Source organism: Stigmatopora nigra, chromosome 13 (genome assembly GCF_051989575.1).
Source record: "Stigmatopora nigra isolate UIUO_SnigA chromosome 13, RoL_Snig_1.1, whole genome shotgun sequence".
Lineage (NCBI taxonomy): Eukaryota > Metazoa > Chordata > Actinopteri > Syngnathiformes > Syngnathidae > Stigmatopora > Stigmatopora nigra.
This window is the reverse complement of record NC_135520.1, coordinates 7,929,796-7,957,773: the sequence shown is the minus strand read 5'-3', so window position 1 is coordinate 7,957,773 and position 27,978 is coordinate 7,929,796. Positions and strand designations below refer to the sequence as shown.

Genomic DNA, 27,978 nt, shown 5'->3' with positions numbered 1-27,978 from the left:
TCATTTGAATATCTTTGATCCCTGGTTTTACCTCACCAAGGGTTCTCTTTCCTGTCATGTAAGACATCCCCCGCCTCCCCCCACGTTGACCTCCCAAAAATGTGTGTGAGAGTTGCCGGCTAATAATAACTGACCAGGGGGGCGTACAGTTACAAACGTGTCCCTCAGCGCCCCCCCATCCGGTCCACCTCGGTCAACACCTCCACACTAGCAGCTCCACATGCACTCGTAGACTGAGCTTTCTGCTTTTTATTCTTTTTTTTTTTTAATTCCAAAGAAGTGATCCAGAATGGAATAAATGACTTAATCAAAATCAAAAGGAATCTTACAAGAGGTGGTCAACATGGCTGACGGTAGGCTTGATTGGTTTAATTTTGCGTGTGAGTGCCATTTTTTGGCAATTAAACTGAATTAAATATGATCCAAATGCCTGCAAGATTAATAACAAGCATCCAGTTATACTAATAAGACATTTTTTTCAAATGAGAAGTTGTCACAATAAATATTTGAATTGAATTGACAATGGTGTTAGAGTTGGTAAAAGTGCATTAATTTGTATTTATTTATTCACATGTTAGATCTGATTACAGCAAATATCATCTCCTAATGTGTTGAAAGTGCTGTCTCTAAAAATACAAGCTATCACATATCGGTGGCATTAGCGTGAGGCTTTGGAGCCGCGTGACGCTTGCATTTAACTCTCTATTATACAGAACAATTTATTTTGTTTGGAAAGAAACTGATTAAATGAGGTTTGTGTTATGAAACCTGGGCTGTAAATACAGGCAGAAACAAGGAGCCTCGTAGGCCAACAATTAATCTGATTAATTGATTCATTCTGAAATGTAAAGGTGAAAAGGTGTACTTATGAAAATTGTTTGTGCAGCAGAAACAACACGTGGCTGGCTCAAGTCCAAAGCTGTGATGGTACTGAACAAGCTTCGAGTGTCTGTGGAGCTGCTCATCGCTTTGGCCGCTCTCTTGTGTTGGCTGACGGTGGGCGTGGTCATGTTCAACTTTGTTGAGTACAAAACCGTCCCAGGTAAGTGATGAATTTAGGCATATTTGCGCTATCGGCTCCTAATCGCTACAAATTTCTCCACATCCAGACATCCAGCACATCATATCTGACCCAATCCAAGCTGCATACGACGGCGTGGAGGAAGTAACCCATCTTGTCAACAAGTTTCAAGGTGACCTCCTGGCAGAGCATTCATTCCAATGAATGGCACAGGACACACAACACCCTCTTGATTCCATTATTTGTTTGTTTTTCTTCCTTCTCCTTCCTTTAGAATGCGCACCAGATATAAGCGACCCTGCCTCTGCTGGAGCATACGTACTGGACGAAATGGGTCGAGCTAAAGAAGCCTTCGTGCAGTATTTCTCCGACGAAGAAGGTACTTAAAAAATTCTCCGAATTATGATCCCTGACCTAATGGCACAATGATGCTCCTGAACCACAGGTGTGTTCTATCTGAGTTATGTGGATCCAGTGGTGACGGGTAGAAAACTTTTCCATTCGACCAATGAGTGTGTGTCCGGGATGGCGGCGGCCCTCAAAGACGCGCTCTGTTCCGCTGTGGACGCCGTCTTGTACGCTGTGGGGCGTATCTATAAAGGTGGGTCAATGACAATGTTCATATCCTACACTCGTAACCAAAGCATGCCAAATTTCTTGTTTTGATGATGAGTCAGCGGCACAATTTTAAAGGGTTGTGACATAATAATTGGAAAGATGATGTCCTTCCACAGTGTTGAGTTCGAGTACAATTGACCTGAGCTTCATGGATCCGGTTCCCTGGTGCCGAGGACTCGTCTCCTGCACAAATAACTTTGTGTGCCGCCTGCTGGGTTCCATTCAAGAGTTTTTCTGTGGCATATTGGACTCGGTTCTCCGTTTAATTCGAGGTATTTACTTCTTTGTTGACTTAAAAAGGAATCTTGCTCTCAAAAGAAGAGCGAGTTGCCATGGCCAAATGAGTCACGGTCCCCCATTTTTGTCCTGGAGTGGGCTTTAGATGAATGTAGGAGCTTAGTTTTTGGCTACAACGTTGCATCTTTGAGAAATTGGAAACTGAAAGTTAGGATGCCCGTTCCTCTGGGACTTCAAAAAGAGAAAACCGTCTTGAATGATCCTTCAAGATTTTTGTAAACCTGGACTTGTCTTTATATTTTCACAAAATTCTCAGGACATACTGAGGATCCATTTCTTGTATTTTTTAGCCATAAATAATTCAATTTTGCAAACTCCTGACTTGTTTTCCTGACCACATATTTGTTCAGACTGCAAATAGATTTGACTACATTCAAGTATATTTTTAGTCTGAAAAACGGCAAGACTCAAAAAGAAGCATAACTGGTTATTTGTATGTTTGTTTTAAAGGAAGGATCGACTTAAACTTTGTGGACCCCGTGGCCTTCGGTGCCAACGTTGTCAGCATCGCAAACGACACTGTCAACAAAATAAAAGACAGTGCTCAGGAAGTGATGGCGGTCGCCACAGACGGCGTGGTTGAAATCATCAATGGTTTGTGCTTTTAATTCTTCACTTATATATACAGTATATAACTTTATGTGCATTATGTTAAATTGAAATTTAAGAAAAACTCAAATTCCTAAATTCTCTTTATTAATTTGATCAAGTTAAAAATGCTAGTTATCAAGTGCATGGCAATACTCACATTTCTAAAAATGGAAGAAAAATGATCAAATAGATTGGACATCTGTCGCCTGGGAACGGCAGACAATTAATCACAATTATTGCACATGACTTGTCTTGAATCAGACATCCGGGAAGCAACGTACTTCAGCCCCTCCGCCGCCCTGAACAGGACCACCCAAGTCGTCACGGAGCAGTACCAACTGCTGGTCAACGCCATCGTGGGGGTCCTGCCCGACGCGGCCTTTGACCCCGCCAAAGCGATGGAAGATGCCGCATTGGTTCTGACTGACAAGAAAGAGCTGTTCTTGGGCTACGTGTCGGCCATGATCGTTGGACGGCAAGGTAAAGCCATCAGTGCGATACAATTGAGTTCAAAGTTGACTGAATGGAGGCGATTGGCATTTTTCTCGTTCTCAGCTGAGCCTGTCTCTTCGGTCCCTAAGGATGTCATCCGTGAAAAAGGTTTTTATAAACCTGTATTGTCAAATGGTAATTTGTTAAACTATCAAAGAGAAACGTGTTTTAATGCTATTTTGTTATCGTCTTGCTTTAGATGAAAAAACGCCATCTTACTCAGAGAGACAAATGGTGAGGCGCAAAGGTGGGACGTTTGTCTTCGTCACATGTCTTAAAATATGGCTTGCTAACTTCATATTAGTTACAAATTTGATCTTTAAAATGCAGGTGAATTTCTGCCAACATTTGTCAAAGGTAAGACCACGTTTCTTATCTCATTATAAAAAGCATGCATGCAGAAAATGTATCTTTTGAGTTATTGTCTTTTTATACTAATTGAATTAAAGTGCCTTGGTATGTCCATTGTCATATGCGGAGACAAGACCTAACATTTAATAAGTACGAGAGGTCGTCCGAGGGTTGGTGATGTATGTAAAATGATTGAAAATAATACTGATAAAGCTGCCTGTTGTCTTTTGACAAAAACAACAAAACAGCAGGAAAAAGGGGCCTAATATGAATCAGAACTGAATGCTATTCACTTTTTCATTTTGTCAGTATTTTCACAAAAGTCACATGTCAACAATGCTAAATACACAGTATAAATCTACACAAAATTAGATAACCGCTGACAAAATAAAAAGTGAGTACACCCACAAAGTGAAAATGACGCGCCCTGGTGTGAATGGTTGTTGTTACAAAATGCCAAACGTGAATGCGGAATTGATGTGTCCTATTTTTTCTCACCTTTGCTTTTACAATATTTTGTGTACTTTGAAAATGTTGCATTGCGTTTTTTCAAGCATCTTTTGTACAACAGCTTGTACTGAGTGTTTTTTTATATATACTACCGACCTACTACATACATGTGAATAATAAACATGCAGTGGTGTGTCCCATTCCACCTCATCTTGCCTGTAAAACGCGTGTAATAACAAGTGACAATACAAGCTGGTGGTTCAGTTCCAGAAGTGACGATGACGATGCACGCTGCCGTCAAAGATGGCAAAGAAGACGAAAAGGCGTCAGAGGCAGACCAGGGTATTTGATGTTTTCGTCACATTTACACTACACCTAGAAGTAGTCACAGATGTTTCGCTTTTTTACCATATTTTGTAGTCACTGCCCCTTTCCACAATTGGATCAATTTAACTCTTCCTTCTGAATAAAAATACAAACAGATGATTCTGAAATGAATTAGATTTGGGTACAGCTGTGACAACAAAATATGGAACCAATAAAACTCTGTGAATACTATCTGGACAATTTGTACAACTTAACAAGTGACGACCAGGAGAGATTTATTTATGTCGATATCACATCACTAGTGGAAGGCGTTGCCCTCAAAGCATCACTGGACCCCCAAGAAGAAGAGAGGGAGCAGGAGGAGGAAAAGAGTCAAACAACGGAAGATCTCTTGGTCAGCGACAAGTTAGAGGAAGAGATCAAATTATATGATGAAGATGAGGAGAAAAACGACAATGATGTAGAGACCAATGCCACCACAGATGTTGAAAGTGAAGTTGGCCAAAAGGAGGAGGAAGGACAATATGAGGAGTTGACTACTATTGTAGAAGATGATAGAAAAGGGGAGGAAGAGGACAACAAAATTCCAATAGATGAGGACCAGGAAGAGGAGGAACTAACTGTAGCTGATGAGGATGATGACGAAACTGAGGACTCAGAAACTGCACATGACTACAAGGAAATCAAGGAGGAGATCGCAACAGTAGTTGATGATGATGAAGAAGAAAAAACTACTCATGAGGATGAGGAGAAAATATCTGAAAAAGAGGAGGAGATTGCGACTAAAATTGATCATGACGAGCTTGAGGAACAGGCAATAAGGTACGACATAGAGGAAGATGAGGAGATAACAATATATGATGATAATGATGTAGAGGAGACCAAAACAGAAGGTGATGATGAAGAAGAAGATGAGGAGACCACAATGGTAGGCATCCTATTATTATCTGAGGAAGAGAAAGATGAAGAAAAAAGCTCCTTACCTGATAAAGTGCAGGAAATAACTTATGACGATCATGACGGAGAAGAGGAGACTTTAAATGAGATAGATGAGGAGATAACAACTGCCGACGAAGAAGTGGAGGAAGAAGAAAGAGAGGTACTAATTGTACTTGATGATGAAGATGATGAGAAAACATCCTTGACTGATGAAGGGGAGGAGACAACATCAGTAATTGATCATGATGATGAAGAGGAGATGACTTTGGACGAGGAGGAAGATGAGGACATAACAACTGTACATGATGAAGATGTTGACAAAGCATCCTCTGATGATGAAGAGGAGGAGGCAGTAACATCTTATGATCACGATGAGGAAGAGGAGAAAAACTTAGATGAGGAGCAGGAGAGTGAAGAGGGGCATTTTAGATTAATAAAAGATGAAAATGAGAAGAAAACAATTGTAGATGAGGAAAAGCAGACGTCGGATGATGAAATAACAACTGTACATATTAATGTGGACGATGAGGAAGAGAAGAAAATGACCAATATGGAGAAGCAAGAAGAGGTTGTTGATGAAGAGGAGAAAACAACATCAGATGACAAAGAGGTAGCAACAACGCCAGATGAGGAGAAAATGGCGGATGATGAAGAGAAATCAACATCAGATGACAAAAAGGATGAAGATGACACAACAACATCAGATCCTACAGAGGAGACAATAATGCCTGATGAGGAAAAAATGACAAATGATGATGATGATGATGATGATGATGCAAAATCAACATCAGATGACAAAAATGAAACAACAACACTAGATGAATACGAGGAAAAAGTGGACTTAGAGGATGATGACACAACAACATCAGATGACAAAGAGGACACGCCTGATGAAGATGAGGAAAAATTGAGAATAGACTATGCTGAAGATGACATAAGAATTATAGGAGAAGAGGGGCCAACTACAGTGGTGCTTGTCGGTGAGGATGAGGAGCAAGAGGACCATCATGCTGACGAGGAAGATGATTTGGGTGAGGACCCAAAGAGCGACCCTGTTCCTGCGGAGAGCCACGCAGGTACCAAAAAAAGTCATTTTTCATTCCATCCCTGTACATTTTTTTCATGTCAAATCATGAAAAAAACTTGTGTGTTATATGTGATGATTGTCAAATCATGTGATGCTTGACAATCAAAATGATGCTTGTTCATCAGTCACGGTTTTATTGTTGTGTTTTGTATTTTTTGTATTTTTTGGCCTGTTGCGTTAGGGCACCACACGGTAAGGATACGCAGTTCATAAAATGAATAAATGAACGTACTAATGAAAGTGACAGCATAAAATATTATGATTCAATAGTCTGTACTTTTTTCAGTTGACAAAGAAGAAATAAAAATACAACAAGTACCTAAAGAGGTTCAAGTTCTACCTCAAGGTAATATTTTATATGTATAAACTGATCAAAGTGTTTGATTTTTTTTAAGTGTCATCCATACTAATCAAATGGTATTGCCATATACAGACCTTATAAAAGAGACAACACATGAAGAGAAAACAGAGGTCAAACACAAGGAATCTCTTAGTGAGGAAAAACCAAAAGCGACTGCTAAACACCTTAAAAAAAGGACAAAAAAAGGTAATGACACTTCATCAAAATACCCTTTAAAAGTAAAACATAATGTACTTATAGGAAGTTTTTTTCATTGTTAATGCTGCAACATATTCTCAGTAAGTAGATACATTTTAATTTGTATTTGGAATTGGTCAACAAAAAATGCCATGTTACTACCATAAACTAATATTTATTCCTTTCTTTGTGAAGAACCACTGAGAAAGAAACCAGTGAAGGCGCAAGTTGAAGAAAAACCCATTGTGGACAAAATGAAGGCAAAAAAGCCATCTGTGGTAAAAATTCACAAAGAGAAAATGGCCAAAAAAGCAGCAGAAGATAATGTGAAGATGACAACATCTGCTAAAGAAGAGGGCAAGCCACCTCTTCCTGAAAAGATAATAGAGGAGCTGTCAAAAGAAGAAATAAAAAATGAGACGGTACATAAGAAGATGACCCGCCAAACTCTAAAGGAAGTAAAAAAGCGAACCCCCAAAACTCTAAAAGAAGTCATGGGAACTTCCAGAAAAGACAGGGATATCAAGAAGCTGCAAAAAGAAGAGAAAGAGGTCAAAGAAGTTCCTAAAAGAGCAAAGAAACTTATAAAACAGGTCAAAAATATAGTGGAAGAGGAGGAGGAGGAGTTGCCAAAACCTGAGAAAGAAGTGAAAGAACCTGAAGGGATGGAAAGAGAAGAAGTAATGAGACCGCAAAAATCTGAGGAGGAGCTCAAGGAAACTTCAGTTGAAGACAAGAAACCTCAGGAGGAAAACGAGGTTGAGGAATCAATGAAGGTAGAAGAGAAAGAGGTCACAAAGCCTCCTAAAGAAAAGAAGATGGTCAAAAGACATTCTAGAAAAGAGAAAGTCATGAAAACTCCGAAAAAAGAAAAAACTGTCAAGGAACATTCTGAACAAGTCGAGAAACTTCCAGAAGGAGTTGTTGAAGCTTCAAAAGAAAGTGAGAAATCTCTGAAAGAAGGCAAAGAACCATTTATTAAAGCAAAGAAGGCCAAGAAACATTTAAGAGAGCAGAAAGAAGTCAAAGAAATGACCAAAGAAGTCGAGAAACCTCTGAAAGAAGACAAGGTGGTCATAGGAACGTCCGAGGAAGTCGAGAACACACCAAAAAATGACACTGCGGTCAAAAGATTTTCTAAGAAAGTCAAAGAACCACAGAAACAAGAGAAAGAAGTCAAAGAACTTTTTGTAGATGCTTCAAAAGAAGGTGATAACCCTACAGGAGAAGCCAAGAAATCTCCTAGAGTAGTAAAAGTACCATCTACAAAGGTAAAAGTGGTCAAGAAAACTCTGCAAGAAGAGAAAGAGGCCACAGAACCTTCTAAGGAAGCCGAGAAACCTCTGAAAAATGACAAAGAAGTCAAACAACCTTCTGTCGAGCGCATGAAAACTAAAAAAATAGCCAAAGAGACTCCAAATATACCAATAGAAATTAAGGAACCTCTAAAAGAGGTCAAGAAACGTCCAAAAGAAGTCAAAAAACTTCCAAAAGAAGTCAAAAAACTTCCAAAAGAGGAGAAAGTTGTAGAAAAACCTTCAAAAGAAATCAAGAAACTTCCAAAAGAGGAGAAAATTGTAGAAAAACCTTCAAAAGAAGCCAAGAAACTTCCAAAAGAAGTCAAAGAACTTCTCAAGGTAGACAAAAAACTTCCAAAAGAAAAAAATGTAGAAAAACCTACAAAGGAAGACAAGAACCCCCCGAAAGAGGTGAAAGAACTTCCCAGGGAAGCTAAAAAACTTCTAACAGAGGAGAAAATCACAGAAAAACCTTCAAAAGAAGCCAAGAAACTTCCAAAAGAAATCAAACAACAATCTAGTGAGGAGACCGAAACTACAAAACCAAAAATAGAGAAGGTTGAAAAATCTACTGAGGACAAACTTCTCATAGATGAAAAGGCTGTAGAGTCTCTTCAAGGAGAAGGTGAAAAACTAACTGGCGTGAAACCACACAGAAAACTAAGAAGCATCAGTGAACTACTTAAAGAAGCACAAAAGAAAACACCAAAGCAACAAAGGCCTCAAAGACGAGAAGTCCAAGAGGAGTACATCGAGGAAGAACCTAAAAAAGTGAAGAAACCTCCCATGAAGCTAAGTAAACCTGTCCAAGTAGAAACCGAAGCAAAGGTTCCCACTGTCGAACTAAGAGAACCTGAGAAGCCCCATAGAAATGAGTCTGAAACCAGGAAACCAACTAGGGAGAGTGTCCATATCAGGGGTCTCAAAAACAAGAGACAGCCCTCTAAAGGAAAGGTCCAAGTCCAAAAGCAAGCGACAGAAGCAAAGAACGCAACTAAAAATGCGATTGTAGATGAAAAACCTGTTGAAAAATTGCTCATTTCCAGAAGTACATCCAAAGAACCACAACAGGAACTTACCAATGAAACGCAAGAAGTCAAGAAACCTCCCAAAGTGAAAAAAGAACCTCAGTCCTCTACAGTTCAGCCGCAAAAACACGAGGTAGTAGAAACTGTGTCTATTGCTCTGGGTAAAAAGAAGACAAACGTCAGAAAACAGGCCAAGGTTCTGAGACCAATCAAACGGCAACAAGTGGACAAAGAGAGTAAAGTCTCTGAGGGAAACGATAGAAAGAAATCTCCAATAGGAGAACAGAAGATGGATTCGAAAGCAAGGACAGAAAGGAAAGCTCTTCTAAAACCGGTCCAAGAAGTCCTTATGGAGATAAAACCCAGTGTTGTGAAAGAAGAAAGTGTACTTCTCAAAAAAGAGGAGGCACCACTTAAAAAAGACGCCAGGGAATTGTTGAGAGAGGAGATGGGAGTCAAAAGATCAGTCAAAAGACAGACCACAGTGGAGAAGTTTGCAAAGGAGAGAAAACTTTCTCAAGGCAAAGAGGAGAAGATTGCACCAAAAGAACCAAGTGAAGCCGCAAAGCCGCACCTCAAACCAGAGGATCGAGAGACGAAAGCTTCCAGGAAAGAAAAACGTCAACGAGAAGCGAGAAAATCTATGCGGGAACCTGCACTCTTGGTGCGGGAGGAAAAAGTCAGCAAAGCTCCCAAGAAGGAGGAGAAGGAAGAACTTAGAGACATTTCCATACTAGTCAAGAAGCAAAAGGAACGGTCAAAAGATATTCTAAAAGAATCCAAAAAGGAAGCCCCAACTTTGTCTAGAGTGCTTTTGAAAGATTTCAAAGACAGAACAGGGACCATCAAAGACACAGTTGACACTTCCAAAGTGGGCAAAAAAGAGAAGTCTCCCAAAGTAGAACCCACAAAAACAGGTCAGTTAGCAAAGAGACATACTCTGCATAGTTGTGCCAAATGATATGAATATATATCCTTACTCGTTTTGTCAAATATACAGACTAAATGTTTGTTTTCTTGTCTGTTTGCCCTGAAAGTTCCCAAAGTGACGGCTAAACCAGAACTTACAAAGAAAGGTATCTATTTACAGTTCACATTTTCTTATGCTGTTTTTCATGCCTTTTCCATACCAAATGTTTATCCATTTTTTTCAAATGTGTTTGCAGAACATGAAGGCCCCGCAAAAAATGTGTCTTTGCTGAAGGAGAGAGTGAAAATAGTACCAATGAAAAAAGGTTTCTTTTTCTTTTCTTTTTCTAATTTATGGAATTGTATATTGATTTTTACTTTTTTGTATTTCAGTTATCCGAGGGCCAGTAAAGACAGTCCAGGAATCACCTGCAAAAACACGTATGCATTCTGTCTCTTAAATGCGAATATTACGGGAATATACAGTGAGTGGGACCTTGACTTAAGGGTTTTTCGGGGGGGATTTCAATTTTTTTCTTTTGCTACATTGTGATATTGCTGTAGATTTGAAATTTCATATTAATTTCATTGAGTAGGCTCGTTTTAAAAAGCAGTGTTTTGATATACTATCTTAATCATGGAACAAATGTAACTTGCAAGTCAAGGCTCCACTAATGTACTATTCAGGCATTTGTTATCATTCACTTTGTTATATTTGAAAATATTTTATTAGCTACGGAGGACATCAAATTGAAGACGAGGGAAAAAGGTCCGTACATTTATGATGATTTCTTATTACAGCCTGTTCAATAATATTACCCTGTTTATTTTACCCTTTTTTTGTTGTTGTTGGTTGAAGCTGCTCCACCACGGACCGAGCAGAAGGGCGCTTTTGAAGGTAATAAGTGCTGGAATTGGCCCGAAACATACACCTAAACTAAGTTTCCTATAATTTCCAGAAGCCAAGTTGACCCACAAAAATACATCAACAACCAGAGACAAAATCAAAGTGTTGCCACTGAAGAAAGGTTCGCTTAAATATACTCACAATTAAAATATTGTCAACTTCCAAGGAAGTATTTTATACATTGTCCATTTTTGTATTTGCAGCAGTAATGTGATTTTTTTGTGTGCATTTTGTCTCTTTCAGATAACAAACCGGAAACAAAGAGGAGAAAGGCTCCGTCACTCTTAAAGACAAAAGGTACGTTGTATACTGTTGAGTAACAATGTGATGGTGTCAAATTTAAGAGTGTTACTATCTTTTGGGGGTTTTTTGTACAGCAGAGAAGGAGACCTCCAAAGAAAACCAAAAGTCCACACCGGTGACAAAAGGTATTGAATGGTTAAATCAAATATATATTACTGTAAATTTTTTAGAAATAAATATATATATTGATGTTTATACACACACACACACACACACACACACACACACACACACACACACACACACACACACACACACACACACACACACACAGTTACATAGATATTAAGAAATATAGATGAATAGACATATAAATAGATTTATAGATAAATTGATACATAGATATATAGATGTATAGATGTATACATACATATATATAGATATATAGCAATACTGTGGATATATAGATATACACAGGTGTACACACCAACATTATTATTTTTCACACAAATACCCTGAAACTGAGATTGGTACTCACCCAGTGGTCTTAAGGAGTCTTCATTGATGTTGTCCTCCTCCTCCTCATCTGTCTATGCCATTATCATCTTCATCACTTTCCAGCATTCAAATTGATCATGTTGCACAACATTTGGGTCAGCAACCAGTTCAATTGGCCCAGATTTCTCCATCAGTGACCACTATCACGCTAGAGACAATGTCCTGCTCAGTTTTTGGAATGTCCTCCCATGCATAAAAAAGAAAGCCCCCCCAAATTGACAAGACCACTGCTTGGTCCGCACCAGCAATGATACGCACTTCATTCCAAGTCGTGTCCGAATAGGACAACGTGCATGTGAAAGTTGGGCGAGGGGGAAAAATAGGGAAAAAAAGAATGCATTTCTATTCTGGGCTTGCAGATTTATTAGCGATCGCTTGTGCTATATTTGTGTGTTATCCGATCCTTTCACGTTTGAGAAACAAAACAAAAAACGCACCTTTTTTTCCGAGCAGGTTGTGGATGCGATCGGCAAATTTCGCAAACTTTTCAGTGCGCTCGTCGTTCACTTCAATCCATCGGACTTCTTTGAGCGACTTTTCAGGGGTGGGAATCACTCGTTTGGCTTTCGGATCGGTTAGATCTCTCTTCTTTGGTGTTGAAACAGCGTAAACGGCGGTTAAAAGTCCGTTGTTGTTTGTTTTTCTGTGGCATTTTCATTTACAAGTACACAAAAGCGCATCGTGGCGGTGGTGGACGCGATGTTTGCTTGATTTCGGGTGTCTTCCAATTACTTGCACCTGCAGATGTTTTTTTTTTTCTTGAACCAATTGTTAGTTCCTATTCAAAGAAGATACATGAGGTAATACACAAACTTATCATGAAATGAAATCACTAAGAAAGATTACTAGATTTGACAAAATTAAACCAAAAAAATAATGATTCTATTCCATAGTGTTTGATTATTGACCAACTCAAGCACTTTTTTTTACTTTTGAAACTAATATTTCTATGCAATTCAAATGCATTGAGTGTTTTGATTATTATAATATTAGTTATTTTCAATGATGTGTAACAACGCCATGAGAAAACATTTGCATGCATTTAATTGTTTTGATCTGTCATCACTTTAAAATAGTTTTTCATATATTTATTTTATGGCAAGTGCCGGATGGCTTGAAATACTAAAGCATGCGTTACACTTTCTGTGCTTAGAATATTTATTAATTTTATTTTTGATTCTCATTTTTCTCTCTTTGTACCATTCAATTTTCATATTAAGAAATGAATGTGTTTGTTTTGTTAAGAAAAAGAAGTGCGGAAGAAGGCACCCAATGATGAGCTCCATAAAGGTACTTTAAAAAAAACATCATCATTATTATAATTATCATCATTAATTCTCTACTTGTATTAGCAGATGAAAGAAGAATTCTTAAGGAGAGCCAAGACAAAAGTACGTAAACTTACCCGATTAACGTCATTATTTTTGCCTCTTGGCTAACTTGCAATGTTAATTTGTTGTAGATAAATCTGCAAAGCAGGATCAACCAAAAGGTGAACTTTGATCATTTAATACTGTATTTTTGGTGTGTGTGCATGTAAATCTTCATTGAAAATGTTTTTAAATGTTGTTATTTTTTGCAGCCACAGTGGACGACTTTGTCCCAGAAGGTGAGGTCGTGATGTCACATGACATGTGGCGATATGACATCATACGTACCATCTTATTCCCACAGATGAGCTTCCGTACTTCCAGTGTTTCTACGTGAACGAAGACGAAGCCCAGTTTCCCTTCTATGCATTCTCGCCGCTGCAGGTTTGAGACGTCATGGGTGAGAGCGGCCATCTTCAAAGCGGGGAACTGTGACCAGCTGGACTGTAGATATGGTTGAGCTCTCCTGACAAATATGTGCAGCCAATGATGTCATTCCCTATTGTATTTGTCATTGTTTTTTGGTGGCCAGCCAATCGCAAGGCACAAGGGCACAAACAATCAGTGTCCAATCAGCCTACCATGCATGTCTATGGAATGTGGGAGGAAACCAGAGTACCCAGAGAAAACCCATGCAGGGAGATCATGCACAGGTGGAGCGACCTGGATTTGAACTCAGGGCCTCTACCACGCTAACCACTCCCAAATTATTTGTATTTTTAATTAACTAGCCCAAATCCTGCCCAAAATCAGCTAAAGGAGAAGTAAGACAAATAAGGTTTTTATTTATTTATTTATTTATTTTTAATTCTCTTTAGTGAGTTTGGGTAGGAGGGCCATTTAATTTAGTTTTAATTTCTGCTCACCTATGTGGTTGCAGTCATTTTTTATTTTATTTATTTTTTTAATTTATTTAAAGAAATGAAGCCATTTATTTGTGTTATTTTCATTTTTTTTACTTTTTTATTTTTATTTCATTTTTTAAAGTTATTTTCCATACCGCTTATCCTCACAAGGGTCCTGGAGCCTATCACAGCTAACTACCATCACCAGGAGGGGACATGCTGAATTGGTGACCAGATTATGACAGATTTTTTTTAACGTTGTTACATTTTTCTGATGAAACGATGAGTTTCTTGGAGGAAGAATTAATACACATGAAACACTGGCTATACAAGAACTTTGGGCTGTGGCTCAGTCAAGTCCAATTCAAGTCAAATCGAATCCAGAAAAGTCAACTCCCTGAAGTGAGAGTTGGACTTTGAGTATCACAAGGAGCATGAACTTGAAAATGTCTAAGTGTAGAAATATAGCAATACTAACATGTTTGTAGAATTGTTCCTACATGTTGGATTTTCTTTTATGAAATGTTGTGTTTATTAGTTTTACCTTGTGCAACAGGGAAGGTCATTCGAAGACCTGAAATCTGCATGTGTGTGTGAATTGAAGTGAGAATAGGAACAAGAATGTTACACATGATTTACAAAGTCTGCACGCCCCTGTTTAAATGATTGAAATTTCTTTTAACCTATATTAACAGGGTATTTCAACAGAGCTGTGTAAACTTTTTGTATGCACTGTTTATGTAAATATAGGTTTGATTCCCACTCAGCACTACTGTGTCATTTTGCTTAGATATGACAATTAATAAAAGAGTTTGGTCAGAGCTTCCAATTTAAAATAGTTTTCACTCATTTTATGAATGTAAAAATCAAATCTATTTCATTTTTAGCCTTTTCTGGTAGGCAAAGGGAAGAAAATGATATTCACAACCCAGGCAGTGGCACCCATCTCCTTCCGCTCAACGATTATTTCTATCCGCTTTCAGTTATTATTTAAAAGTCTAACTGTGTCTTTCTTAGAGTTTGGCTACTTTGTGCCCAGATTTTGGCAGAACATAATAACCAGTCCACACAAGCGCACTTTGAATGCAATTGAATTCCACTCCAGTTAGCACACATCCTTTGTTTGCACATTCAAAGCAAAGTTGGCAGTGGAAAGAAGAGAGCTCCTTGTGGCCCAATATCGTCCGCTTTGGCGGAGGATGATTGATTATGTCGCCTAGCAAGCTTGGACTTGTCCATTTGTCCATCACACTTGGCTTTTGTTTTCTATTTGTATACGTGTCACGCCATTCGATCACGGTTGGTCCACGCCGTCGCGTGTTGCGTCCACGTCATGACACCATTGCCTAAATCAGATTAGTGACATCACTGCTCCCTCGGCCCATGTGTGTGTGTGTGTGGGGGGGGGGGGGGGGGGCACTGAGTTCACTGCAGGTCGTTTAGACTGCCCAGTCGTGCTGGCCCCCGCAGCTGTCACCTGGCAGGGGCACAGGGGCCGCACTGTCCACAGTCTTTCAAAAGGGACAAATGTGGTTTATTTCAGGCTTTTCTTTTCATGTATGAAGCCCCAGGATGACTTTTTAAAAAATATTTCAGAAGGAAAAATAATTAGGTGTCCAAGTGTTATTATTTCAATACTAGTTCAAATATTTAGAGATTTTTTTTTTATTTTGGGGTACTTTTAATTCAATATTTATTTATCTTATCTGCATTTTATGGAGTTATTTACATTTTTGCTGAAATTTGATAAAATGAAAAGCGAATGGCCTACCGGAGAAAATAGATTGGACATCCATCGCCGTCCATGGTAGACAATGAGTTATAATACAGCCCATGATGAAGATATTAAGATTATGCTGCATCCTTTGAACACATTAACAGAAATTATTCTTCAATCAACAGTTTTTGTCTTCTTATTTATTGCAAACATTTGTGAGTTAAATGCTATCATGTTAAGAACTTAAGACAATTTTTTTCACTCTATAAAGCTATGCCAATTATAAGTGCAGAAAAATATTAATAAAAAGCCAAGCATTCCTTTTTAAGCAAAGATACATTACATTAGGCTTTCTCATATGTGCGCACGGCTTGCACGCTTTCAAATGTCACTGTCTGAAAAGACAACAAAAGAAATAAACATTGTATATTAAAACACATTCTATAGATATTGAGACAGTGCTCATAAATCAAAGCACTGTTGTACAATAAGGATGTTTTTCGTACCGTCACCATCTTGCCATCTTTGATCTCACGGACAAATTTGGTTTCCTTGCCGTCCCATTTTTGTACTTGTATAAATTTGTCTCCTTCCATAGTAAAAGTGGACTAGAAAGGAAAAAAAGAACTCATTAGTTTAATTCATAATGGAATGGTGGCATAACAGTCTTTGACCTGTAACCCAGGTTGTTGTTTTTTTGCCCAATTTGAAATGTTCCAAATGAAAACTCTTCCCTTCAAAAAAATGGGTCAAATTGACCTGGAAATCACCCAAAATAAACAGATTTTTTTCATTTAGTTGTGTCCATGAACTGTTACAACTTTAAAACTTTTATGCACGCTCATCTGACAAAAAAATATGCTACAGATTCACTCCTCTACCACTTTTGTCCCAAGCTGACCACAAATCAATAAGAAGTGACCTCAAATGCCCCCAAACATAAAAGGAATTGACTCAAAATCATCAGACGTCAGCACGGCAAGCAACACGTGCGTGTGCGTGTTGACACGCAATGAAAGCATGTCCATACAATTCTCTTACAATTTCTATGGAACTAGTTAGTATGACTTTGGTGTGGTGGTCATATTTACCTTGACATGTCGGTCATCAGGGGTGGTCTCGTCGAACTCCTCTCCCAGTTTGGCAGAGAGCTCAGTGTTTCGGAAGGTGCTGAGGGTCTTCACTACCACTTTGTCACCATCCTGGCTGATCACTACTGTGGGTTTGGTCACGTTGCCCACTTGTCTTGTGGCGAAGCCCACACCTAAAGCAGATTTTTTTAGGATTAAAAATATGAGGAATAGACATGAATAATATATATGGTGGAAAATGTGTTGATATTTTTTCCCATTTCATAAAAAGTGACATCTATCAGAATGATACAATGTATAGATGGGATTGTGAAGCACTTTTCACCTATTTTTTTTACATAAATATTACATAAACCTATACATAATACCAGAAGTCATTTTAATCACATTTTACATGCACATTGTACATTTTCTCATAGATGCAAACATTTGAAAACATATTTGAAATGATGTCTATCCATACAATGAGACTAAGTGTACTAATCATGCACAAACTCCTTTTCATTTACTCACCGATTGCCTTCATGTAGTCGTCGAAATTCTGGCTGTCCACCAGTTTCCATGTAGCGCAGAATGCATCAACCATTTTGTCAGTTTGTTTTTTGTTTTATAATGTAAAATCTTCTGAAACACCATCTGACACCAGCTGTACAGATCTGTGCAGTGTGGGCTCTTCTGTCAAATTATACACGAGTGGGAGGCGGATACTTGAGGTTGAAGTAGGCACCCTTATTGGATAATCCTATAAGAGACGTGGCCTCTTATTGGATCAAACCGAGGAATTACTGTCAATGGTGGATTATGTTGAAGGCTGCTTTTACTATGAACAAAATATCTTTTGGAAGGGTGTTAAGTGAGGTCATAATAATAGTAATAATAATAGGTCAAATTCTTTACATAGTGTAATATAATAGCTTTGGAAGTTGTAATATCAAAAGAAAATTAACATCTTCAAAAGTGTGCACAAGATAATTAAAAATAATTTTATTGAAAGATAATTAATACTTAACCCATGAGCATTAGCAATTAGTTCATAATTTCATTGTTGTTTTGGAAAATATTTTTTACAGTAAAACCTATTCTGAGGAAATGTACAAATTTAAATAATTGACAGATCTTTTTTTGTCAGTTATTAGTGGGAAGGGGATGCCTTGTGGGAATTCTTGGCACTTTCAGGGCAAAAATATAGTCAGTGACCAAAGCAAAAATAACAAATCCTTCTTTCTCCTCTGCCAAATTTCCCATTGAGGATTTTACACACAAAACAAAAACATTCAAGTACCTTTGTTCCATGATGAATAGGAGTATGGTTCAGCAGAATAAGCATAAAGTAGAAAATAAAAACAATAAACAACAGTAGTACCCCTTGCTAGTTGAAACCGTTTCTGTTTTTTAACCCTAAAATAAATGATTTTTGTTGTTGTTGGCAGTTTAACATGGATTAAAAAGGGGTTTACGCAGAGGTAGACTAAAAGCCAAAGAAAAATGAGGTATCATGAGGTAGGGAGGCCTCTTCTGCCCTCTCCATTTTAGAGCATCAAGTCATCTGAATTGAAGTAAGAATAACCAGTTTATCTACAACAATAAGTTGCCAGTAAAAAACAAAAACAAAAAATAATAATAAACGCTGATCTTTCAAGGTATTTCTGAGGATTGTCCTTAATGAAACATGGCACCTGCGCATTTGTTTGTACGACGACGTCCATCCATCGAGCTTTAGTGGCAATGGCTACTGAAGACGCCGACATTGATCGACAGCGCCACCTCAGGCTTCTTTCTCGCCTTCCTTTGAGATCCAGAACAGTTTGTGCTTCCAGTCAACTCCCTGAAAAAGATGTTCAAAATGAATAACTCATCATGATGACGACTGCTGTATTTAGTTCATCTATTAAAATTAGAAATGCACCAATCAACTTGTTTAAAGCAGTCAATAAAAACATAAATAAATACATATGTTAACTATGTATATGTTTACCTCTCATTGCCATGGTGTTGCTTCTTGTCTCGAAGTTGTTGCTGGCCTTCCTCATCCTCCCAAGTGTTGAAGTTCACTTGGTCAATCAAAATATTCTGAATCAAGGGATAAAAAAGCAAAATACATTATTATTATTTGATTGAGAATACATATTTCTAAATGCTTTTTTTCCCTTTACCTTGACACCAATAACATCACCATCTTTGAGATGAAAAGGTGCTCCGAGTAACGAGTCCGTCTTTTTCTTTTTCTTCTTCTTGGACAACTGCCTGCTCTTTAAAGAAAATATAATCCAAATCGCCAATGAATTAATAATAGTAGTGTGTACATATATGTGTATATACTTTAGTCTTGTCTCACCCAGGTAGAGATTTCATCCCAAGTGTGTTTGTGCGGCTGGTGCTTGGCCAGTCGAACCGAATCCACCGACAAGCCAAAGTGCTCGGCCACCAAGGCGTACAATCTGGCAGGAGACGAATCCCGCGACATGTCCCAGATGATCTCCTGGGCCGGTTGGTAAAAGCGCTTTCCTGGGACTCCCACCTTAACATTCAGCAATATCTCTTTGGGGCTTTGACAGAAGACAGAAATTTGATTACCAAATGATGTGTGGCATTAAGCATTCAAGCAAAGGGAAACCTAATCTTACCCGAGGTCTTCCTCTTTTGGCAGCGGCTGCACACAAATATCTGAGCCGCCAGTTAGTTTAAACTTCCTGAAGAGGGAGGAGAAAAAGCATGAACAACAATTACACTTTTCCCTCTACAGTGACATTACAAATTATTTCAATCCCTTGACCACCACAATCTAATTTGCCTAAAAGCCAAATAAACAGCTAGCAAGAATCTAGCTAGAGAATTGAACTCAAAACTCAAGCTTTGCCTTCACAGTTTTTAATACTAACGTGAAGAAATCTACAAACCAGACCTTGACAATCCGAAATGGTTTTATCGCCCTGATCGTTTCAATAGTAATTCAGCGCAACACTGTCCTCTGTTGGTTGAGTTATATCAACATTGACATTTAACCCTGTTCCCCACTAAAAATGTAGGTTTTGGGATAAATCTAATCCCAAATAATTGAAGCTGAAAATCTTTGACAACGCAAGGTATTTAGCCAAAGTTGGGAAAACTTATAATATGATTGTGCATGCCTGAGTTGGACTTGGTTTCCTCTGAGGATGCGGATCAGCTTGCGTCCTTCCATTTCCCAAACACGCAGGCAGGTGGCAGGAACACACATGCCCTGGAGAGCCGGAAGCGTCAACACCTGGCACACAAGACATTGAAAAATGCTTAAAATATGTTTATATATGTATATATTTTTGGGAATCCAAGGCACAACGCCAACAATAACCTGAGTTTTGAGGTCGTTCAGGCTGACTTCCACTGATATCTCCACTTCACCGACACGTCTGAACTCTGACAAATTAGAGTTGAGTTGATCGGCATCGCGACCTCCCATTTCTTCTTCAATGTGGCCATTGTCTACATGATTCTCATCGGGGTCTTGATACAGCCAAACCGACATCTCTATAAATCCCTGACATTGGAAAAAGATATAAGGCAGGCAAAGTAGAAATTATTAACGAGACTCGATGAACTCACCCTGGGAGGAAGTCGACCTTCTGAAATAACCAATGTTTCCCCATTGTTCAACTTCAGGTCCGACAGCGACGAGTCCTGGGAAATCCAGAAGTGTCAGAAACGGAAGTCCATTTTATATTTGGGCACCACTTATTTTTCTTATTTGATTGGCTGCCATTGATGACGATAGACCCACCTCATCAATCAGTGCCTCTCCCACCTCCTCGCACCAGTCGAGCTTTCTCAAGTGCCAACAAGTGTCTGCAAACATTACACCGTCAAAAATCAGTGATACAAACTTGACTCCAATAAGTCTACCATTTATTAATCAACCCTAAAAACTCCAAAAACATGCTTCAAGGACCAAGTAAAACCATCCCATGCTAATAGTAGTCTATGAAAGGAGAGTTCAAGATGGCGGCGCGCTCGGACTGACTGTCGATATCCCCAAGAACATCCGGAGTCTGAATATGTCAGTTAAGGGGTCTTGCCTGGGATGGAGGACCAGCAATATACAATTTCGTCATACGCAGCTGAGGGTATGATGACTACTAGGCTTTTTGTCAAGTCAATGATGACGACAATGCCTAGGTCTGATAAATATATTTAATAGCTACCAAGTTTCAACAAGATCGGTTCAATGAAAGACAGAGATGTAATACTTCAAAGTTACTGTCCATCAAAAAACAACCTGAACGGTAACTGGATGTTCAGCCAGGGGAAAAAATAAACAATAAAAAGGTAGTATAAAATTTACCATGAATTCCAACCGCATCCAACATTGCCTGCAGGCACTGTAAAAAAACAAAAACAAAAACAGAGCTAAAAAGTAATGCATTAGAATTGATTAATCATCACTTAAATTTATTTCAATGATGCCTCTTTGCGCAACAATTTGAAGGGTCCTAGTGCCGAGATACACCTGAGACCCCACCCTTTCTAACTAACCTCTTTAACGGTCCAATTCTTCTCTACATTAATGTCCATCTCTGTTCCGGTAGGTGGCGCTGCCCCCACAGAGAAGTGCAAGAAAAGCTGCAACACAGAAATTCCATTCAACCACCACTTCCTAAGAAGTGGGGAGGTTCCTGCATCTACAAAACAAGCGGGGGGAAAAAAGCAAACCTGTGATGCCTTGGGGGCCCGGCCTTGACACAGCATCACGGTGGTCATGAGCCGCACGCCAGCATCACGCACGCACAGCTCCTCGCACACTGTTCACACAAGCACAGAAGAGAAGAGGCGTCACGACTCCGCCCGCGTTCAAAAGGTAGAAAATTACAAGGTAGGCGTAGCTTTTAAGAATTTAATAGGGGGCTACAATGACAGAGCAGAAGATGGCTTTTCTAAATGGGGGGCGGGTGGGATTTTCCAGGCTGAGTGCAACCATGAAAAAAACACTTCAAATAGATTACCTGGAGGAAGGAGTTTCCCAGTTTTGTCCATCTGTCTTAGACAGTATTCAGCACCTGCATGAAAAAAATAGTGGAAATTTAGCATTACAATTGAGTCTTCAATACAATACAAAGTGTGTAGAAATGTTGAAAATCTTGCCAGGGAGTTGCAGCTCTTTTATGGCCCTTTCTTTAACCTCACAAAGCAGCTGTGGAGACAGAAATATTTTGAGGTGAAATATTTTGTGTTCAATATGATGAAGTAAACAAAAGGGGGAGGCAGCTAACCATATCTCCTGAAGCAGGAACCTTAACTGTCTGGCTTTCTTCCATGTTATCGTCTAGTTGCAATTCCACTTGAAGCCAGCGACAGTCAAACGGTGTTGGCACAGTGATCACATCTCCATTCATAGTAAACATGCTGAGCAAAACAGAGTGAAAACAGTCAGGAGATACAAACATTCTGAGATTAAATAGTACTGATTTGGAATAGTAATAATAAAAAAAAAGACAAAAACAGCAAATGTTCTTTTGTTTCTTTAAGCGCAAAAAGGAAACATGTTCATATTTTTACCATTTAAAAATAAGTCATTTGAAAAAGAAAAATTAAAAACAAAATAGCTAGAAACACAAAATGATTAGATAGCCTAATCTGCCCTTCTGAGCTTTAAGTTTCCTCCTCTGATATAAAAGGACAAATATTATGTAAATGTGGAAAATATAGAATGTCTTCCTAATGGGGAAAATTAAATGCATCAAAATTGAAAAAACATGACTAACTTGTTGTCAAGGGACTGTGGTTCCAGCACCAGCAGGGTGTCTCCATCTTTAAGCGACAGCTCCTTGAGAGTTCGGAACATGTCATGGGGCGGAAAGACTCGCCAAGCGCTGGCTCCTCCACCTTCGCCTGCGCCCAACTCGCACTGCGTCTGCCCCTGGCACAGTAGACTGTCGGCAGGCTCCCCCAAGGCTTCCCGTACTTGGGTGAGGGTGGCGCCACCCGCGAATGCTCGCGCCTCTTTCATTAGCCCTCCACCGTCCGAGCTGTCGCCGGTCTCTTTTGCGGCCACGTCCTCCGATTGGCCACATGACTCGACGCAAGGTCGGACGACAGTGAGCAGAACCGGCTCCCACTCAGCTCCGGTTAAAACACCTTCACCACATACCTATGAATACAATTCACCTTTAACTTGTTACCTCTAGACAGGTGGGTAATGTATTCAATAGTAATAGGTTGTTGGTTGCAAAATTAAAATGTAATGGTTGACTTCAATATAAATATACTACTATGTTGAAACTAAAATTTGTTATGTGGTACTTATTCTATATGTACATATGTAATTATGTATATACTTATATATGTATATATAGTATATATACAAACATATATATACTTATATACTTTTTGATTTTCTAATTCATTTTGAGCCATTTATATGTTGTTATTGATTTAAGATCTAGATCTCATAATTGGCATAATAAATTATTTAGTAAAACATTTTACAATTTGGCCTCACCTCTTGTCCGTTCCAAATAAACAGGTCAGTATTTGTAGCGACACCTGCACTCCACAGCGAAACATTATCATCTGTAACAAGGTAACATCCACCTTTAAAATAAACATGCATACTCCCTAGTAATCATAAAGCCTTTTATACTACAGTGTCTCTCACCTGTAAGGGTGTTGTACAGGTGGAGACCTGCAGGAAGTGTCTTGGCCATGGTCAGAACCATGTCACCTTCCCATTGTTCTTGTTGCTAGGGATACAAGAACATTGTTTATTTCCTATGCTGAACATCAAATACAGGACTTTTTTAGAGATAAATAAATACCTGATATATGGCTAATCTCAAGTCTCCAACAGTTTTTCTACGATCAAAAGCAAATGTAGTGCTGATATCGCTCTCTTGGCTGATTGGCCGCAGGGCTCCATTAATGAGGCGATAAGATGAAGCCAGGTGGAGATGCAGCTCTACCTGGTTATTGCTGGCCTGATACTCCTCACTGGAAATGACCCGCATTGCAGATATAAGCTTTTGTTTTCATTTCCAGATTTTTCCATCGACGTATTTGACGTGATGGGGGTTGTAAAATGAATATCTGTACCGAGTCTGCCGCAACTTAATGTTCTCTTCCCGAGCCATCTGGATGAGGTGATGAGGAACTTTATAGTGAGGGTTGCTCAGTGCTGCAAAGGAGGCTATTGTCAGAATTTTTTTGGGGAGTCCTTCCCTCTTCTTTTTGTTTGTTACCTTCACTGGGGCGCTGCAGCTGCTTCTTCCTGTAGAACAGCATGTATGCACTCTCTTTACCCTGGAACTGCTTCTCCAAGTCTGATTCTCTGATAGAGGTCACGGTGGAGTCATTAAGGTCAAACCAGTGGCTAGCCTGCAGAGTCATGAGACGGACTTAACATCCAGACCACATCATTTCATGCATTTTTTTCATTTATTGACCTCTTGTTTCAGTTCCGGTTTTGTCGTAAAACCATCTTCAAGGGCTGCAGCTGCAGGAGGAACAATGGGGCCAGGGGACTCATTCATGGGGCTGGGAATTTTTGCACCCTTCAGTGCCACTCGAGTATCATTGGACAGCAATATGAAAATATCATCATGTGTCCGCAGGAACTGTTTGATAAGAGAACAAATAAGTGACATGTCATTAAGATTGTATACATACTGTAACAGTGCACGAAGAATTGGCCTCCATTTTTCTTATTTTGTTCACCTTGTTTGAAACAAAACATTGGTTAGCAGATGCTTTGTATGAAGAAGGAATGTTTTTTAAATGTTGTCAATTAAAAATAAATAAATAATGAATCAAAACATTGAACTCTCACCCTAACCCAGCAGAAATTTGCTCCCAGTTTAAATAAACTGATCATATATTGTTGTCAACGGCACATAATGAGGAAAAAATAAATCACCTTGCCAATGGGGCCAAAATCTTGCCTGAAGGTGTTGCCCCAGGAAGAACCAACCTTCTCTATGAATTTCTGGCCTAGCTGGTCCAATCGGACATTTTTTGACGGCTCCTATAAAAAAAATTTAAATTTTTTTTAAAACATATAAACACCACAACTGCTAGCTATTTTAGGTGTTATACCTGGTCAATTATACCAGCCAGGACACACAGGGGGTCATTTTTGTTAAACTTGGTCTCGGAAGCAACTTTCACTTCCTGCTTGGCATTGGTAGAAGATTTTGTTTTGTCGTTGTCTTCCTCCTGAAAAAAAGCCATGAAGGAGATTTGATTAATTCTATAACCCAATCTTGCAATATGGCAGTTTTGCCTCTCACCGGCGGCTCCCAGCAGCCGAGGCACTCTATGTCCCTGATGTAAACATGGTAGTGGCCACCATAGCATCCACCCTTGTGAATAATGACGGAGAACAGCTCATACGAATAATCAGCGTCGTCTCCCCTTGTCTGAAACAATGCAAAACGCTCTTCAGCTAAAGCTTCTTCAGTTTCCATGTGCCAATCTTGTGTGTTAAAATGCTATACCTGCTCACAAAATGGTTGTAGGTTAATACTGAGCGGAAAATGGTAACGGCCCGTTTCCTTGTAGCGTTCACATTTGACAAAGTCAAAGCTAAATCTCAATAGTGACATGGTCATGAAAGGCGGGAGTTTCTGCAACTTGGCCGACTGCAGAAAAGATCAACCATTTAAAAAAATAACAATAAAATTGAGAAGTTTAACCTGTATTTATTGAATAATGCCAGTGAAGGCAGATTTTACCTTGGCAGCAGTGACCAGTCGATCACACCTTGCACACCTGTACAGATTATTGCCTTCGAATAACTCCTCCGCCACAAACATGTTATACAAGGCCTCCTCAAGACTGGACATGCCACAGACGCACGCCGTGAGGTCCAAGAAGTCCTCCTGTTAAAGGATGGAAGAAGGGATTAGCTCCACTTGAAAGAAAAAGGTCTTCTTAACATGAAACACACTGACCTGTCGCTGGCTAACGTTGCCGCACTCCTTGCAGGTGATGCTGTTCACAATAATGCCGTGGTATAAGCGGCGAATGAGCGTGCTGCCAGATGTGCCCACTAGGGAATTCTCAAGGGCGCTGAACAGAATCCGGTTCAATTCCTGTACGTCGTGCTGGTTTGTTCCCTGTAGGTTTCACATAACATTTACAAAAACTCTTAAAGCTATTGCTTTTAAAAGACTCATTATTTTCACATTTCAACAGGTCACAACTGCTCTATTGCAGCCTCCCCAACGTGTTATGAGTCGCTACTAACGTGCTTTTTATTATGCCCTTTCAAACTGAGATATACTTTACGACTTCACGTTGACCGAAATCCGAGAATCGTAAAACTAAGTTGTTGTTTTTTTTGCCCGTGTGTGTATGTGTTTGAGAAAAATGTCACCCATTTGAAAGAAAAAAACTGCATGCATAAAAAATAACATTTAAAAATACATCAATAAACAAATTCAAAATAAATATTTCCTATCATTTTCCATTGGATTTCTACACTCCAAGTTCAGAATGTGTTTGTTTTCATCTCAATTTTCCATAGTTAGTTAGATTGTAAACCTGGTTCTTTTTTTCCCTCTTAGCTAAGTGGAAAATCTTAACCAGGTAACATATTGAGTCCTCCAATGCAGCTGGTCTGCCTGTGGACAAAAGGAAATTCCTTCACTAAGCAGGCCTGACCTCTTTATTGCATCCAGCATGGCTTGACACATCATGGCAAAAGACAGTGATTTATTAAAACATACCACCAAGTAACCCGAGTGAGCTTCCATAAGGCTCTTTACGTCTTTTTCCAAGAACACATTTACCTCAGCATGTTCTCACTGTCAAACTTTTAGCCTATGTGACTTTATACAACATACTCATGCTACTAGTAAAAAAACAACATTTTCATAAAAGCATACATTGTGATTGATGAACGCAACAATGAAACTTAGCCTAGAATTTTCATATGTCAACATACCTCATTGCTGTTCCAGCCGAAGCTGTCAGTGAGGTCACCTGTGGAAGCGCTCTGCTGGTCCACCAGCAAAAGACGAGCAAAAAGTCTCTGGAGCTCCAGCGGGATTACACGCACCTGCCGGAAGAAGCACATATTGTAACCACTGACTATTTTCTGCTCTTTTGTCCATCATTTCTTTTTGCCCCTTTGCATTTTGTAAAAAAAAAGTGACTACAGTTGTGGCTCAACCACGTTTCCCTCCAATCCAATGACGGCAATGAATGTCCAATCCCAGTCAAAGTGGATGAGACGGATGCCGTCGTCAATGGAAGCCAGTGATTTAATATGTTGGAAGTGCAATCACCGGATTGCAGTCAGATCTTTCTTCTTTCAGCAACCACTCAATTAGTTAAACTATCAGTGATGGACACAAAAACCTGCACTAACAGTAGCCCTTGAGTTGCCCATCCTTGACCCTTGACCTCAGGTGTGTTCCTACTTCCCGGCACTTACTTTGGCATCTGGTTTGTCTTTATCCTCAAGACATCCCAATTCTTCAGCCCTCAATGCAAACAGCTCCTCTGCACACAGAAGGAGAAATGAATAAGATAGTTGTTTGGATGGTTGTCATCATCCGTGAAACCTCACCTCTGAACTCGGGGGTGAACAGGAGGGTCTGAATCAGGGAGTTGAGGTAACACGTCCCTCCCTGATTCTTAATACCGCTCAACTTGCTTCTTCCTCTGGGAGCAGCGGCTTCGTCAAGCACCGTGGGAGCACTCCCACCTCCAGTGATGAAGCCATTTTCCTCCTCAAAAAGATTCCCAAACATGACGTTTCGTTGGCCTTGATGCTGTTTTGTAAACGCGCCACACTTCCTCTTGCTATCTCATCTTGGTCTTGCCCAGTTCTCTGTTGACAATTGCTGGACTGACGCGGAAGCAAGACGACTTGACGGGGATGAACATAGCGGGCAAAAGGGGGGCGTAACGGGTCAAAAATGACGTAGATCCGCAGGTTCAGATCTCACCTGGTTCCTCCACAGCTCAGCGAAAATGAATACTAAAGAGTTGTCCGCAGGTAATGGACGATGGCAAGAAAATAAATGGAGCAAGAGTGCCGGCGTATGACTAAGAAAGACACGTTTTGATCTATTCAGTCGTGTTTACAATGTCCCTCCTTTCTCGTTTAGATCTTAAAGCGACAAACGTGAAAACAAATACCGTCGGTGAACAGTGAGCAGCCATCTTGTTTCTCCGCAATGAAAATTGTTGTGAGGCATGGTGGGTAGTGTAGTTGTATAGTCAACGCACCTTGGTTTGTAGTACCATGTACATGGAACAGGAATTAGAGTAATAGTATGTGCTGTGGGGTCTATAATGCAGGTCCCCTAAAAACATATAGAAATC

The 27,978-nt window shown here is 39.5% G+C and overlaps 3 protein-coding genes across 4 annotated transcripts; 1 reads left to right on the top strand and 2 right to left on the bottom strand.

The window, feature by feature from the left end:
• Window positions 1-196: 196 nt before the first annotated feature.
• Window positions 197-14,681, top strand: LOC144206556 (uncharacterized). Its single transcript, XM_077731586.1, has 26 exons — window positions 197-353; window positions 887-1,042; window positions 1,110-1,193; window positions 1,296-1,400; window positions 1,467-1,622; window positions 1,756-1,911; window positions 2,387-2,530; window positions 2,789-3,007; window positions 3,083-3,154; window positions 4,471-6,162; window positions 6,460-6,519; window positions 6,607-6,720; window positions 6,907-9,954; window positions 10,075-10,113; window positions 10,204-10,272; window positions 10,340-10,387; window positions 10,680-10,715; window positions 10,806-10,844; window positions 10,906-10,974; window positions 11,097-11,150; window positions 11,231-11,281; window positions 12,900-12,944; window positions 13,010-13,045; window positions 13,117-13,146; window positions 13,237-13,263; window positions 13,329-14,681. Exons 1-26 carry the CDS (start codon window positions 344-346, stop codon window positions 13,412-13,414), a joined length of 6,645 nt encoding a protein of 2,214 aa, XP_077587712.1. The 5' UTR covers window positions 197-343; the 3' UTR covers window positions 13,415-14,681.
• A 1,085-nt stretch (window positions 14,682-15,766) lies between these two features.
• Window positions 15,767-17,358, bottom strand: LOC144206615 (fatty acid-binding protein, brain-like). The gene is made up of 4 exons (XM_077731677.1): window positions 17,191-17,358; window positions 16,678-16,850; window positions 16,093-16,194; window positions 15,767-15,981 (listed from the first exon to the last, which is right to left on the bottom strand). The coding sequence occupies exons 1-4, from the start codon at window positions 17,261-17,263 to the stop codon at window positions 15,931-15,933; spliced, it is 399 nt and encodes a 132-aa protein (XP_077587803.1). The 5' UTR covers window positions 17,264-17,358; the 3' UTR covers window positions 15,767-15,930.
• Window positions 17,359-17,639: 281 nt separating this feature from the next.
• On the bottom strand, window positions 17,640-27,823 carry usp40 (ubiquitin specific peptidase 40). Of its 2 annotated transcripts, none has more exons than XM_077731742.1 (31): window positions 27,218-27,823; window positions 27,083-27,150; window positions 26,591-26,704; window positions 25,596-25,760; window positions 25,377-25,523; window positions 25,140-25,283; window positions 24,933-25,061; window positions 24,739-24,858; window positions 24,560-24,667; window positions 24,090-24,260; window positions 23,886-24,021; window positions 23,740-23,821; window positions 23,466-23,637; window positions 23,306-23,390; window positions 23,150-23,220; window positions 22,413-22,798; window positions 21,921-22,053; window positions 21,793-21,841; window positions 21,654-21,707; window positions 21,364-21,452; window positions 21,187-21,273; window positions 20,996-21,032; window positions 20,435-20,499; window positions 20,260-20,334; window positions 20,009-20,194; window positions 19,806-19,921; window positions 19,302-19,367; window positions 19,013-19,223; window positions 18,831-18,926; window positions 18,653-18,747; window positions 17,640-18,502 (listed from the first exon to the last, which is right to left on the bottom strand). In XM_077731742.1, exons 1-31 carry the CDS (start codon window positions 27,399-27,401, stop codon window positions 18,394-18,396), a joined length of 3,750 nt encoding a protein of 1,249 aa, XP_077587868.1. In that variant the 5' UTR covers window positions 27,402-27,823; the 3' UTR covers window positions 17,640-18,393. The 2 variants fall into 2 exon arrangements, 1 of the variants encoding a protein (XP_077587868.1); XR_013328409.1 differs by having other exon boundaries at window positions 18,450-18,502; window positions 18,831-18,921.
• Window positions 27,824-27,978: the final 155 nt, after the last annotated feature.

What these genes read in the sequence shown, in the direction of transcription:
- LOC144206556 (XM_077731586.1), top strand. An exon ending in TCTTGTCAACAAGTTTCAAG is followed by an intron (nt 1,194 to 1,295) that starts GTGACCTCCTGG and finishes TCCTTCCTTTAG; the next exon opens with AATGCGCACCAGATATAAGC. An exon ending in TCCTGCGGAGAGCCACGCAG is followed by an intron (nt 6,163 to 6,459) that starts GTACCAAAAAAA and finishes TACTTTTTTCAG; the next exon opens with TTGACAAAGAAGAAATAAAA.
- LOC144206615 (XM_077731677.1), bottom strand. Translation starts at nt 17,263, where the DNA reads ATGGTTGATGCATTCTGCGCTACATGGAAACTGGTGGACAGCCAGAAT. An exon ending in CGACTACATGAAGGCAATCG is followed by an intron (nt 16,851 to 17,190) that starts GTGAGTAAATGA and finishes AATCTGCTTTAG; the next exon opens with GTGTGGGCTTCGCCACAAGA. An exon ending in AAGATGGCAAGATGGTGACG is followed by an intron (nt 15,982 to 16,092) that starts GTACGAAAAACA and finishes TTGTCTTTTCAG; the next exon opens with ACAGTGACATTTGAAAGCGT.
- usp40 (XM_077731742.1), bottom strand. Translation starts at nt 27,401, where the DNA reads ATGTTTGGGAATCTTTTTGAGGAGGAAAATGGCTTCATCACTGGAGGT. An exon ending in TGGCTGGTATAATTGACCAG is followed by an intron (nt 24,668 to 24,738) that starts GTATAACACCTA and finishes TTTTTTTTATAG; the next exon opens with GAGCCGTCAAAAAATGTCCG. An exon ending in TTATTTGGAACGGACAAGAG is followed by an intron (nt 22,799 to 23,149) that starts GTGAGGCCAAAT and finishes TTGTATTCATAG; the next exon opens with GTATGTGGTGAAGGTGTTTT.